We start from the raw sequence: 15,095 nt of genomic DNA on the forward strand, positions 1-15,095 counted from the left end.
CTACAGTTGTCGGTGATTCTGTCGTGGTGGCAGGCCTGCATGTTTCGTTATATACTACTTCATCATACACAGACATGCACTTTTCTGATATTCTCACAATGAAAACAACGATTACTTCAGAAATGCTTTACTTGGCATAGAAAGAAGTAGTACAAGTGGAAAACAACAGGGATGCACTAAAACTACAATATTTCCAAAAAATTATTCAAGTTGTTTCATGTAATCACTATGAAAAAACAACAAGTTAGCACCAGGGCTATTCGTTTTTTTAGGTCTGATCGGTCGCGAAATGGAAACGACAATGAAAATGAAAAATGTTCATTCGCAACAGTTACCTTCCAACTGCTTTTCTAGATACTCGCCGCTCCGACTTAGACAACTGTCCATCTGTTGTATAGACTTTCCAATACCATCGTCATAGAAGGTAGCCGCCTGTGAATTCCGCCAATTCTCTACGCTGATTTACAGCTCTTTGTCTGTACCAGAATGTTGTCTTAATAGCCAGCGGCTCATGTGAACACAGCAAGCCAACTCCGAGTTTTATGACGGGGATCAAACACTTTCCCTCGACAACTCTGGAGGAGCATCTTTGTTGCCCGCTGTGATAAACCTTTTGCATTTCCTTTATGTTTTCGTCTTCTTTAAAGGCAAAGAGAGAAGATGTGTGTGGCCCAGAATTGTGATGAAGAAAGGAATGCATTACAGTTATGTTATGGGGGCTGCATGAAATCAGGCAAACTTCTCGACAGACACTAATACTTGGCAGGAGACATTATTTTCTAGGCATCTTTAATGGCTCACTGTGGACTCAGAAATGAAAAGACCGATGTGATGCTGTCGAGGAGCATACAAGACACACTGCCCAATACATCTGTGCAAACCTTCATCCGATTTCCACTGCGGTTTTCATTTCGTGATCGATCGGACCTTAAAAAAGGAATAGCCCTCGTATTTCACAGTTGAACAACAGAGAGAGAAAAACTCAATCCGTAAACAACCACTAGGGGTTGGCTAAGCCATTTCTCAGTGATATCCGTTCTTTCAGAGGTGCTTGCTCAGCTGGGGATATAGAAGAGTTTCTGTGAAGTTTGAAAAGTAAGAGAAAGGTACTGGTAGAACTGAAGCTGTGAGAGCGGTACGTGATTTTCACTTTGAGATTTTGGTTAGTAAAAACATTCTCCATGAAAGGCAAGTTCAGAGTTACAGTCTCCGGTAGGCACACAGCTTCAGCCGACCAGAAAGTTTCAGAACAAAGTACACTACATTGTAGAGTGAAAATTACTTCTTAAGTCTTAAGACTAAAAAAGTGCGTACAAAATGCAATACCTTTTTTCCGAAAATAAGCGTTTTATATTATATATTTGTTATGGTGGGTGAGACTGTTTTCAGGACTTCACTTCAGGATTATACTTCAGTTGCGTGTTTTCTAAATGTCCCATATAGAAAGCCAGTTTAAAATGTTAATTTAATTAAGCATTCAAGTACGTTAATGTAGGCGAGTAGTGTTTCGTGTTCTACAGAGGTGTATGTGTTTGGCAGGATGCGCGCTCTGCTACCCTTGCTGGTGGCAGTGGCTCTAGCGGCGGCCGCGGTGTCGGCGCAAGGCTACGGGCCGCCTCGCAAGTCGCACAAGAAGCCGGTCAGCAGCACCACGCCCGCGCCGCTGCCCTCCAGCCCTGCCCCCGTGCAGCCTCCTAGCGAGGACGAGCTCCAGCAGAACTTGCTGCCCTCTGACTTCGGCCTCAGCAGTAACAATGGTCGCTTCTGGTGGCAGCAGGGGGCCTTCAGTGGCGCCACCGCCTCCTCTAATTCTGGATCCATAGCTGGTGAGCACTGTTACCCTTATGCAACCCTAGCACATCTGAACGTCCTAGAAGGCGCTACAATATGATGAGCATTGTAGGCTGACTTAATAATGTGGATGTACGCTACCCAACCCTGTTCGACTGGGAGACTTCAATGCTCGGTAGGAACAGAAACTCTGTACCGAGTGAGATGGAGGTTTCGATACTGACTCTCATTCGGGAGGAGAATGAACCAAATCCCCATCCGGCCATCCACATTTACGTTTTCTATGGTTTCGTGAAACCTCTAGAGGCAAATACTTGGATGGATCTTGCAAAGGGGCCACAGTCGATTCCCTCACTCGGTACTGACAGTTTACGCTCAACAACTTTGCGGTTAAAAGGCAAATTCGGGTAAATCAAATGAAGCTCGTAACCAATAATGAAAACTGAAATAGAATATTTTAATAACCATAACATATGAATGGAAGTATTCCACGTGATAAAATTCACGCTAGACAATAGCGACAATTTGACAGTAATGTGTGGGCTCAAACTGTAGGTGTCGTTTTCCCTAGCAGCACATATTACAGGCCCTATTAGAAGACCTTTATTCGTAACATCCTTCCAGACATGCTGCCGAATTATTTTTACAGACAGTAGGAAGCATGTGGTTTCTCCACAATAAGACTCCAGTACATTTCAATCACATTGTTCGAGGCGGATGATTGCTACCATGATAAATGGACGGGTGGGGTAGGGACAGTTCTGTAGCCTGCACGTTTCCTCGATCTGTCCTTTGGCGGGTAGGAGCATCTAAACAATTGGTTTATGCATTGGAAATTTCTACATGAGAAACATTTCGTTAACATATTATGAAAGTCTGTGAAACCATGCGATACCAAACCGTTTCATATCAACGATTTTACACATACGAGCGAAGACAGTTCTACAATCAAATCACAAGTAAAGCACGTCTTTGGCAGTTAGGTCTTCAATAGCGAAGGATATGTGGCGTCTGAATTTTATTAATGACAGAGGTTTACGAATGGGAGACAAGATACTTTTTGTTAAATAGCGGCAAGAGGAAAATGTAATACATATAAATAATGAAAATATATTAAGCCATAGACCATTCACCAATCACTTGTGAAAACGTAAATATGTGCAGTTATATTTAGTTTAAGGACAACAGATTCCTATTACATAATATAAGTATTTGCCACTTTTTACTCTAAAAGGATGATTGGAGAAGGTAGGAGGGGCAAGGGAAGAGACTAAAAAAGAGGAAGCAGGCTAGATACTTAACACACTTCTAATGTAACTGCCAGTGTTGCGCAATACTGGAGAATATGATACACACAACAAATAAAGAACAGAATACGTACATCATGTTCGTAATTTAGCTTGTAATGGCTCTATGGGCTTTTAGTTTTGGATTGGTATTTTTCAGTTTAGATTATTTATCTATATTTTTTCATTCATTTATACTCACGATTGAATAATAATGTCCATCAATGATGAGTATGCGTAGAGCAACATACTGTTAACGTCACTTACTTCACGCGCTTTTCATAAAAAAGGCTCCAGTTTCGTAAAAGTCGTATTTACTGAGAGATGATCACACTAATTAAATGTTCAAATATTCGTGGGCGAATGTTGAAAGAAGTCCTTAGCGAGGAAGAAAAATGGAGAGAAATGAGATGTAAGTGTGGAAGGCTTGAGATTTCATCAGAAAAGGGAAATGTTGATAAAAAGTCGTCATTGTCACTATTTTAATTTAAATTGTCTAAGATTTAATGGACCATAATACGCCATTTTGATTGTAAAAGGTTATAAAGGGGAAAGCGGCTGGGACTGGCGGGATCAGCTGGCTCGGTTCAGTTCAGATTTTTGTTGGTAATTTTCGTTCCATTACGTTCCTGGATTAGAATTTGTATGAAAACTGGAAATGATGAGCTTCAAAAGTTCTGAATGTATCTATCTCTCCTGGAATGAATAAATGGGTAGTTTTACAAATTCTGAGTCAGATTATTTTCTTCAATTAAGGATCCAGGGTATATTAATTCAGCATTAAATTTAGATACATGTTTTTATTATAATCCTAACAATATACGTCTCATCGATGGCATGTAATGATATGATACATTTTGTATATAGATTGAAGCGGCGAGTGCAAATTTGTACCAAAGCGGGGAATCGAACCCCGATCTCGTGCCTACTAGGAAGGTGCGTTAGCCATTAAGTCACTTTGACACAGCTTTTCACACAGCTGCACGGATTACTCTGGCACGCCTCCCTCCTCGATCCAAATTCCCACTGCAGTACCAGTCTACTCTAAATTCCCCCTTACGCTCGAACAGAATTGCCGAGGCTCTCCATGTTCTGGCATGGCACCTCAGCATCGACCGTAAATGGGGGACCCAGCCTGAAACCCAGGTGCAGGTACGAATACAAATGAACTGTCACAATATCAGCTTCTCTCGTACAGATTTGAGTATGAGAACTGCAAAGTGTCTGAGATTGTATCATGTCGTGTGATGGTATGTTGTCGGTTGTGTTGTCAACAAAATCACGACAGAATTAACAATATTTTAAAACTCAGTTGTGAGTAGGTTAGACGCAAAAATCGATCGAAAGTTATTTAGAAATTTCTTATTCCGCGGCCCAATCTGAATGAGTGTGACTTCTTGTACACTACTGGCCATTAAAATTGCTACACCACGAAGATGACGTGCTACAGACACGAAATTTAACCGACAGGAAGAAGATGCTGTGATATGCAAATGATTAGCTTTTCAGAGCATTCACACAAGGTTGGCGCCGGTGGCGACACCTTCAACGTGCCGACATGAGGAAAGTTTCCAGCCGATTTCTCATACACAAACAGCAGTTGACCGGCGTTGCCTGGTCAAATGTTGTTGTGATGCCTCGTGTAAGGAGGAGAAATGCGTACCATCACGTTTCAGATTTTGACAAAGGTCGGAGTGTAGCCTATCGCAATTGCTGTTTATCGTATCGCGACATTTCTGCTCGCATTGGTCGGGATCCTATGACTGTTAGCAGAATACGGAATCGGTGGGTTTAGGAAGGTAACGGATCGTGCAGCCACGTATCGATCCCTGAGTCAACAGATAGGGACGTTTGCAAGATAACAACCATCTTCACGAACAGTTCGACGACGTTTGCAGCAGCATGGACTATCAGCTCGGTGACCATTGCTGCGGTTACCCTTGACGCTGCAGCACAGACAGGAGCGCCTGCGATGTTGTACTCAACGACGAACCTGGGTGCACGAATGGCAAAACGTCATTTTTTCGGATGAATCCAGGTTCTGTTTACAGCATCATGATGGTCGCATCCGTGTTTGGCGACATCGCGGTGAACGCACAATGGAAGCGTGTATTCGTCATCGCCATACTGGCGTATCACCCGGCGTGATGGTATGGGGTGCCATTGGTTACACGTCTCAGTCAGCTCTTGTTCGCGTTGACGGAACTTTGAACAGTGAACGCTACATTTCATATGTGTTACGACCCGTGGCTCTACCCGTCATTCGATCCCAGCAAATCCCTATATTTCAGCAGGATAATGCACGACCGCATGTTGCATGTCCTATACGGGCCTTTCTGGATACAGAAAATGCTCGACTGCTGCCTTGGCCAGCACATTCTCCAGACCTCTCACCAATTGAAAACGTCTGGTCAATGGTGGCCGAGCAACTGTCTCGTCACAATACGCCAGTGACTACTCTTGATGAACTGTGGTATCGTGTTGAAGGTGCATGGGCAGCTGTACGTATACACGGCTTCCCAGCTCTGTTTGACTCAATGCCCGGGCGTATCAAGGCCGTTATTACGGCCAGAGGTAGTTGTTATGTGTACTGATTTCTGTGGATCTATGTACCCAAATTGCGTGAAAATGTAATCACATGTCAATTCTAGTATAATATATTTGCCCAATGATTACCCGTTTATCATCTGCATTTCTTCTTGGTGTAGCAATTTTAATGGCCAGTAGTGTAATAAGGAGATCGCCACAAACTGCTTACTGACGGCGCACCTTTCCTCTGCAGGACCAGGATGTGGGCCGGGCTCGGCGTGCTCGCGGCCAGGGCCGGCAGGCACCACGGGCCAGTACGGGGAGTCCTCGCTGCTGCTGCCGGGGTCGCGGCCAGCCTCCGGCTGCGGCGGTGCGTCGGGCAGCGCCTGCGCTCAACCTGGCTTCCCAGGTGCCCCAGGTCAGTACTCAGCGTCACACACAAAAATGAACACACACACACACACACACACACACACACGCACACACACACACACACACACACACCATTAACGCTTTGTAATACAATGATGAGCCAAAACATTATGACCACTGCGATCAGCCAAAACATTATGACCACTGCCCTCCGCGAAGTTGGACGCCGCTTGCTGGCGTAGCGAGCATGTGACGCAGTGACGAAAGCGGAGCAGAGACGGAGGGGGGGGGGGGGGGGGGGTCACCCTAGCGAAGATATGGACCGCAAATGGGAAAATCCATTGAGATGAGCGATTTTGACAAAGGGCACATTATTGTTACGCCGAGCCTGTGAACGAGAATCTCAAAAACGGTGAAGCTGGTCGAATGTTCAAGTCGTACTGTTGTGAGAAAGGTAGAAGAACAGGTGCTAAATGGTTGGAAGTCCACGACTTTTCACAGAATGTCGGGTTCGCAGGCTTGTCTGCTCTGTTAAGTAGGATAGATGGTGATCTGTGGCATGTCTGTCGAAATAACACAATAGTGGTGCACGCACGAGTGTTTCGGAGCACACCGTTCGTTGTAGTTGTTGTACATGAAGCTCCGCAGGAGACCTACGTTTTCAAGTCGACCCAACGATATCGTCAATTACTATTGCAGTGGGCACGGGGCCATCGGATTCGACCGTCGATCAAGCCAAACGCGTCGGCTTTTCGGGCGAATCACCTATTTGCTACACTAGTGTGATGGTCGTCTCCACAAACGCCCCCATCGAAATGAACGGCGGGTCGAGATGTGCAGCGCTCCACATACGCAGGCTGCAGGGGGCAGTATTGTAGTATGGGAGACATTCTCCTGCTCTTGGGTGGGACCTGTGATAGTAATCGAAGACACGCTTGTAGTTGAAAACCACCTACATCCCTTCATACTTGACGTCGCCGAAGGGGCAGTATAATTGTTCTTGTCTCGCAGCCAGAACCGGGCTACAGTGGTTTCAAGAGCATTGTAATGAACTCACGTTGATGACTCGACGACCAAACTCGCCTGGCCTTAACGCCATGGAACCCATTTAGACCTCTAACGGTAACCATCAGCTCGTACGAAAATCAGCAGCCCGTTATTTACGCAAATTACATGACTTGTGCGTAGACATCTAATGCCACATACCTCCACAAACCTACCAATAAAGTGTCTCATCCCTAATACGCAGAAACAACGATGCATTTCTTTCCAAAGACTGTCTCACAAGCTATTAAGCAGGTGCTCATAATGTTTTATATCGTCTATGCATATATTCATCACTGGAGACCCCTGCCTATAAAAATGCAATATCGACAACCCATTGAAACCCCATTACCTACCTAAAACCGGTATTAATGGCATTTGTCAATCACTACGATAAACACGTTAGATGTCGCTGTTTCCACTTACACAGCCTAGGAAAACTCCAGCCAGTAGATACAAAGATGAGATGTGCTGGTTACTTGTTAACTGTCACGGCTCATCAATGACGGAATCCCAGACCAATTATAACACTTCGTCTCAGCTGAACAAAAAAGAAGAGATGATGCGGTGCCAATCACATCGTCATAAATATTCCTTACAACTTGTCAAGAGTTGTTATCCTGTTGGAAACAGATCCACGAATGATTTGTGCCCAAGTTGTCACCTAGCGGCGTCTCCGTCAGTCATGAGATATCGACTGCTCCTTCGCCACGCATTATAGTCATACGAGTCGTTCCATATTTTTTTGTAATATGATTTACCAGCCTTCTATTAGGTCGAATTCTCGGTCTTTTCCTATCACTTGGATTTCAGGAACGAATTTCTTTGATCCAACTCTATCCTGGCCGAGCGGTTCTAGGTGCTACAGTCTGGAACCGCGAGACCGATATGGTAGCAGGTTCGAATCCTGCCTCGAGCATGGATGTGTGTGATGTCCTTAGGCGCGTTAGGTTTAAGTAGTTCTTAGTTCTAGGGGACTGATGATCTGAGAAGTTAAGTTCAAAATGTTCAAATGTGTGTGAAATCTTATGGGACTTAACTGCTTAGCACACTGGACTCGCATTCGGGAGGCCGACGGTTCAATCCCGTCTCCAGCCATCCTGATTTAGGTTTTCCGTGATTTCCCTAAATCGTTTCAGGCAAATGCCGGGATGGTTCCTTTGAAAGGGCACGGCCGATTTCCTTCCCAATCCTTTCCTAACCCGAGCTTGCGTTCCGTCTCTAATGACCTCGTTGTCGACGGGACGTTAAACACTAACCACCACCACCACCACTTAACTGCTAAGGTCATCAGTCCCTAAGCTTACACACAACTTAACCTAAAGTATCCTAAGGACGAACACACACACCCATGCCCAAGGGAGGACTCGAAGCTCCGCCGGGACCAGCCGCACAGACCATGACTGCAGCGCCTTAGACCGCTCGGCTAATCCCTCAGAAGTTAAGTCCCATAGTGCTCAGAGCCATTTGAACCAACTCTATCCACTGGCTTCATTACATACCATGACGATTTCAACTTCATTTTCATTCCAACCGTAATTACGGCTTCAACTCCACCCTGTTTCCTCATAAGTTTCTTTGATAAGTTGGTAACACGGCGTATACGTGGTAACATATACCTACTGTTATTGGACAAACCATCCATATTACGTAATGACTAATATGTTTCGCGGTTTTAGTTACAGGCTGCCTATGTAATGGCTTCCAATGGTAACAAATTGATTTCAAACATTCATTCAGCTGCCCACCAAATTTAAAATACTCCCATAATCTACTCATTAGGAGAGATAGTCTTGTGTTATATGAGCAACGCATTAAGACAACCATTATATTACGACTTGTGCATATGTCTCGGTGCTCGAGTTACCCAGATTATATTCATGCTGTATTTGAGAATGAGAGCACTTCGCGACTTCCAGCAAAATTTGCAGATAATTTCAAATCTTTACGATACACCCAACAAAATCTAGTGAAAGTTACAAGTTTGTGTTACAAGTTATACTGTATTATCACTGTTCATTCAGTAAACCTTCATCAGGCATGACGTTTTAATTTATGACGTCTTTGCTAGAAACTCTATCCGCAGCACATTTTGCAGACATTATCCACATTATCACTGAATGTACCTGCTGAACTATAACATCGTACTATACATAGTTCAGGAGATATGACGTCATAAATCTTGAGATGCGTCAAAAACTAGCTATTTCTTAAAACGGAGTGCAAATTTCCCAGATGGTACTCAGGAAGGCCATTGAGGCTGTTTTACACATAGAATTTCGATTCTTTAAAGATTCTGAGGTTTGCTGGTGTTACTCTGTACAAACCTAGTACATATTGGAGCTACGCCGCCGCAGTACAACAGTTTTTCTTTGTTTATTAGGCACGACGGGAGCGTTTGGCGAGACGGGCCTCGGAGGCTACCCGCTGCCTGGCGCCCCCGGCACCACGGGGGCGCTGGGGGAGACCAGCCTGCAGGGCAACCCCTTCCTGAGCGGCCTCCTGCCAGGGGGCGGCTCCGCAGTCGGCGGCGGCACGGTCCCCTGCAAGACCAGGAGCGGACACGCCTGCGTCCAGAAGACCCTCTGCAGCAACGGCAAGGTGCTGCCTGGCGTCAAGATCAACAGCTACACGGTGAGTGCTTGCCACCATCTCAGTCTGCCCAGTCTCTTCCTCCATTATTCTCAGTCTTTACCCTTTCTGGCCCGACAGCTTGCCTCATCACTTCAAGAGGGAAAAGAGGAAAGAGCACTAAGTCTTAACTTCCAGCCGACGACGAGATCATTAGAGACGGAGCATTAACTCGAAAGGTGTGGGGGTTGTGAAAGAAATAGGCTGTGTCTTTTCCAAAGGAACCATCCGGGCTACCTTAAGACAAATAGGGAAACCACCACCCGCCAGGGTAGCCGAGAGCGCTAACGCGCTGCTTCCTGGACTCGGGTAGGCACGCCGGCCCCGGATCGAATCCACCCGGCGGATTAACGACGACGGCCGGTGTGCCGGCCAGCCTGGATGTGGCTTTTAGGTGGTTTTCCACATCCTACTAGGTGAATATCGGACTGGTCCCTACGTCCCGCCTCATTTCAAAATGGTTCAAATGGCTCTGAGCACTAAGGGACTTAACATCTGAGGTCATCAGTCCCCTAGAACTTAGAACTACTTAAACCTAACCTACCTAAGGACATCACACACATCCATGCCCGAGGCAGGATTGGAACCTGCGACCGTCGCAGTCGCGCGGTTCCGGACTGCGCGCCTAGAACCGCTAGACCACCGCGGCCGGCCGGCCTCATTTCCACGACTCGCAGACATCTGAAACACATTCACACTTTCCCACGATTTACACTAGATGCAGACAGCTGGGGTACACTGCTTCCATCCCAGGGGGTATGGGGTGCCGGCAGGAAGGGCATCCCGGCCACCCCTTAACATTAACCATGGCAATTCCGTACTTCACCCTGCCGACCCTGTGCACAATGCGGAATAAGGCGATAGCGAAAGAAAGAAATAGGGAAACCACCGAAAATCTGACGGGATTATGAGCTCCCAAATTCGAGTCGTGTGCCACCCATCCCAGTCAGGAACTGAAGGCGTTTCCTTTGTGCGCGTACTGTTCACTGCCATTCACGGAATAGATATCCGTCACTGGTGTACTGAAGCGCCGCCAACACTGCATCGGCTGGCACTATACAGGGGCTGATGTCTGGCTCCACCTCTCTATGAAAAGCCTCGACTAGACTGCTGCGTTCCACGAGTCTCTGACAGATCTTCGACTTGCTTCCACACTGGGCGACATACTTACCTCTATCAGATGCCTGGTCGAATAAGGGAAGGTAAAAAAGGAAAGCGATACTTCTTAGTCTTCAGTACAACTTTTCCTGAGTTTGCGACCGCCCCGCCATGTAAAGCAACCTGACAACATGAATTGCATCATCTCGACTGCCGACAGTAGCCGGCCTACAAGCCGACAGCGCTCTAGACGCTGCCACACCACATACCTGTCGAAGGCCCACACGCATTCTGTTGTTCCAACCGGCATCGAACACCGCGGTAGCAAAATACTACGTCACTGTGTTATTTTGGTCCACATTCGCCGAAACCATCCAACAGGATCATGCCACCCAATACGAAAATAGACGTCTCCGACAATTTGACTCTAGAAGCAGGGTATAATAAGACCACACAAGTTCTCATCACGGCACTAGCACAGTGGTAAATACATGCCCTGAGAAAGACCACTTGCAGCCGAGGCACAAACGTCGGTCTACATGACATGACGCCATTACATATCCAGAATAGCACGTCGAAAAATTATCTTTAAAACTTTAGACGGTAATAACTATGAAACAATATTGCATAGTAACAGCAGTTTTTCAACATGTGACAAAATAACTCACAAACAAATAAAACTGTATGGGTCCAGAGAAGTTTTAAAGTCTCAGACATCTATGATGTACATATGCAGACTAAATCGACGAATGAAAATTTGTACCAAGGCCAGGATTCGAAGCCAGCTCTCCTCCTCACCAGGCTCATGCGCTAACCCCTACGCCAGACTGGCACAGTGGCTTATGCACAATTGCACGGATTACCCTAACATTCCTCCCTCCTCAGTCCAAATTCCCATTCGTTCCTCGGCCAGCTTGGTATTCCCTCAAATTCGAAATGCATTGCAGAGGCTTTCCAACCGTATTGAAACAGCACTTCAGCAGCGAACGAAATGGAGGATCCTTCCTGAAACTCAGGCACTGCGCTTCAGACTGCATATATACTTCGATGTCTGAGACTTCGAAGAGTCTCTGGAACCATATAATTTCATTTGATTAAAATACTATGCCTGTGTTTCAGGCAGGATCCCCAGTTTCTTTCGATGTTGAGGTGCTATATCAATACAGTTGGAGAGTCTCTGCAATGCAGTTCGAGTTTAGAGGGTATAACAAATGGGCTGAGAGGTGAATGGAAATTTGGATTGAGTAGGGAGGCGTGCTAGGGTAGTCCACAAAGTTGTGCAAAGCCACTGTGCCAGGGTAGCGCAATGGATAGCGCATCCGCTAGTGAGCTGGAGATCTGGGTTCGAATCCCAGGCTTGGTACAAATTTTCATTCGTCGCTTCAACCTGCATATATGCATCAAAGCTCATAAAGTTTTGTTTCCTTTTCCATACGTCAATGTGTGCACTGCTAATGACACGGACACCGTCCACTCGGTATTCCATTTCCCTCCATGCATGCTCCAGGAACGCCAAGGCAATATGTTCAAACGCAATCCGAATGCGTACCTTGAAGCCCGGTAGGTCCGTAGCTTGGTCGTCTACATCTGATCCTTTAGAAAACGCCACAGAAAGAAGTCTCTTCGTGAGAGGTTATCGGGGCTGACCCGAGTGGGACTATCTCGTCCAGTCCATCGATCTGAAAACTTTTAATTCATAAACTGGCAGAAAATTAGGGACCAGCAAAGTGGTGCCCGATCCTGCTGAAACATGACGTCAGCTTGCAGGTGTTCCAAACGTAGCTCTGTAAACACTGTTGACGGTAGACTCGGTGGAAAATAGTGGACTAATGATGCAATTGTCCATTACTTCGCACCACACACTGACCTTAGAACAGTCTCTTTCCATTTCACAAGTAATATGAGGACACTGTAATCACCATATGCGAACGGTATGATGATTCAGTTTGCGAAATACACAAAGAGTTCACTCATCGGAGAAACGAGTGTTTTCCGAAAATTCGTAGATTCCGTAATCGTGACTGGCATGTCCACTGCATTCTGTTGGCGCCGATGTCCATCCATAGACTTTAATGCCAGAAGCAGCTGCACATTGTAGGTATAAAGACATAACATCTTATGCAAGACTGTGCACTGTCGATTACGACATTTCCAACTCACTGGCAGGACTCCTTGAAAATGGAGTCTGAAAGATGTGGGTTCCCCGTTTATGGGGAACACGACCTGTTTACACAAATGACGTATGCCAAGCCCAAATAGGTGATTGGAACGGTGGTCCGAAAGAATCCTTGCACTTCTACATCTACATCTATACTACGCAAACTCTATTGAATTCACTTGGGATAGAGCTTCGTCTCTAAGGACGAGGCTACACTCTGACATTTCTTCTGGGGCTTTTACATTTTCGTCAGAACTATGGTACCTGGAAAGTAAATAAAAATACTTAATTAGTTATCTTGTCACATGTTAAAAACCAGTTGTTACTGTATGGTATCGTTTTGAAGTTATTTGAGATGTACATTTATGAAGCTAATGTATGGACACTCTGTATTATTGAAGTACTGGAAAGGACAACAGTCGCGGAAGCCTAGGCTCGCACGTAGATTCTCAGTTTTCACGATACGTCGTAGTGAGACGCTGTAAGAGCTTCCGCGCATAGATAATGTAATGTGACCTTCACCGTTGGAAAGGGAAGAGCGATTACACTGGTGGCAGTCAGTGTGCCTTGTCGCAGGCGCGAACAGCGTCGGCGTGCATCCAAACGGGCGCGTCAGATGCAAAACACGGCGGCTCGTTAGTCGGACTTAGCATTTGGGCTCCGTGCCGCGGGCTCCTTAATGAGGAAGCGCCGGGCCCTTGGCCGTGGCGGCACCTCTGGGAAACCCGTGCGACGCGGCGGGGCTCATTTGCCCCGCTCGGCACGCACGCGGCGCGCTTGGAGACTCACAACCAGCCAGCGCCGAGGTCAGGCCGTAATAACTGCCCGATAATACGGCTCCTCACCTGCCGCCAGCCAACTCCCCAGCTTGCGTAACGAGCAGCCAAGTCTTCCGCAGTTCCGCGCCGGAAGCAAAGTTACCAGAAACTCCGCTAAGGACACATTAGTAATGTCTTTGATAAAAAGTTCTAAATCCAAAACCATGTTGCGCGGGATTAGCCGAGCGGTCTTCGCCGCTGCAGTCATGGACTGTGCGGCTCATCCCGGCGGAGGTTCGAGTCCTCCCTCGGGCATGGGTGTGTGTGTATGTTCAAAATGGCTCTGAGCACTATGGGACTTAACTTCTGAGGTCATCAGTCCCCTAGAAAGTAGAAATAATTAAACCTAACTAACCTAAGGACACCACACACATCCATGCCCGAGGCAGGATTAGAACCTGCGACCGTAGCGGTCGCGCGGTTCCAGACTGTAGCACCTATAACCTCTCGGCCAAATCGGCCGGCTGTGTGTGTTTGTCCTTAGGATAATTTAGGTTAAGTAGTGTGTAAGCTTAGGGACTAATGACCTTAGCAGTTAAGTCCCATAAGATTTCACACACATTTGAACATTTTTTTCCAAAACCATCGCCAGTACTGGAGCAGATATTGTGGTGCACTGATGCCAACATCGTTAAATCCCAAATATCTCTTCTGTGGGCCATGGAAAGAGTGCTTGTGATGCTGCTGTTGGCTTTCCGTTGGTCGAGTGGGATCGTTTAGGTCAGTGACCTTCTTGGTGCTAGTCGAGAGAAGTAGGCTATATAGCAGCACCAAAATTCACCTTCTCTCTTCCTTTGCATAATCGCTCATAACACAGCAGTACAGCGTGCAGTGATTCGCACGTTGAAACACGTCGCATAAACTACTCTAATATTTCATTATGGTCCATGAACACTTTCGATATCGAAATCACAGGGAAATAATACTTTGAGGAGTCGCTGATGAGGTCTTATGAGCCGTAGCACAACCTCATGTTGAGGAAGTATTGAAGAGGAATACAAATACGTCCTTTTCAAAGAAACCATCGCAAAATATGCCTTAAGTGGTTTTCGGACACTTTGGATCTCACTCCGGATGACCAGACGAGGATTTGAATCCCCCTAATCCCGAATGCGTGATCGGTCTCTTACCCGCTTCACCACTACGCTCGATGAATGCTGATTACATCATCCGTGTTTGAACTATTGATTATCTGCCGTATGTTTCTTCTCTTGCGGCTAGAACACTGGAATCAGTATTAGCTAGAAAATATTCCAAACGTGTTTTGTAATACACTGTACTGCACTTCCTGGCCATGAAAGGATTTCCTGACCTTGATCAAATAAGACATGTGCATTAACGTAATAGCTTGTTTACTAACTTCCGAAA

At 46.1% G+C, this 15,095-nt stretch overlaps 1 protein-coding gene across 50 annotated transcripts in view; it reads left to right on the top strand.

The window, feature by feature from the left end:
• LOC126419810 (collagen alpha-1(III) chain-like) overlaps positions 1–15,095 on the top strand; it is a 64,219-nt gene that overhangs the window by 6,085 nt on the left and 43,039 nt on the right. For all 50 annotated transcript variants that reach the window (XM_050086998.1, XM_050086999.1, XM_050087000.1 and 47 more), the window contains exons 2-4: positions 1,540–1,826; positions 5,860–6,024; positions 9,406–9,656. In XM_050086998.1, the coding sequence (XP_049942955.1) occupies positions 1,541–1,826; positions 5,860–6,024; positions 9,406–9,656 (702 nt within the window). In that variant the 5' untranslated portion in view covers position 1,540. The remainder of the gene's footprint in view (positions 1–1,539; positions 1,827–5,859; positions 6,025–9,405; positions 9,657–15,095) is intronic.

Source organism: Schistocerca serialis, chromosome 9 (genome assembly GCF_023864345.2).
Source record: "Schistocerca serialis cubense isolate TAMUIC-IGC-003099 chromosome 9, iqSchSeri2.2, whole genome shotgun sequence".
Lineage (NCBI taxonomy): Eukaryota > Metazoa > Arthropoda > Insecta > Orthoptera > Acrididae > Schistocerca > Schistocerca serialis.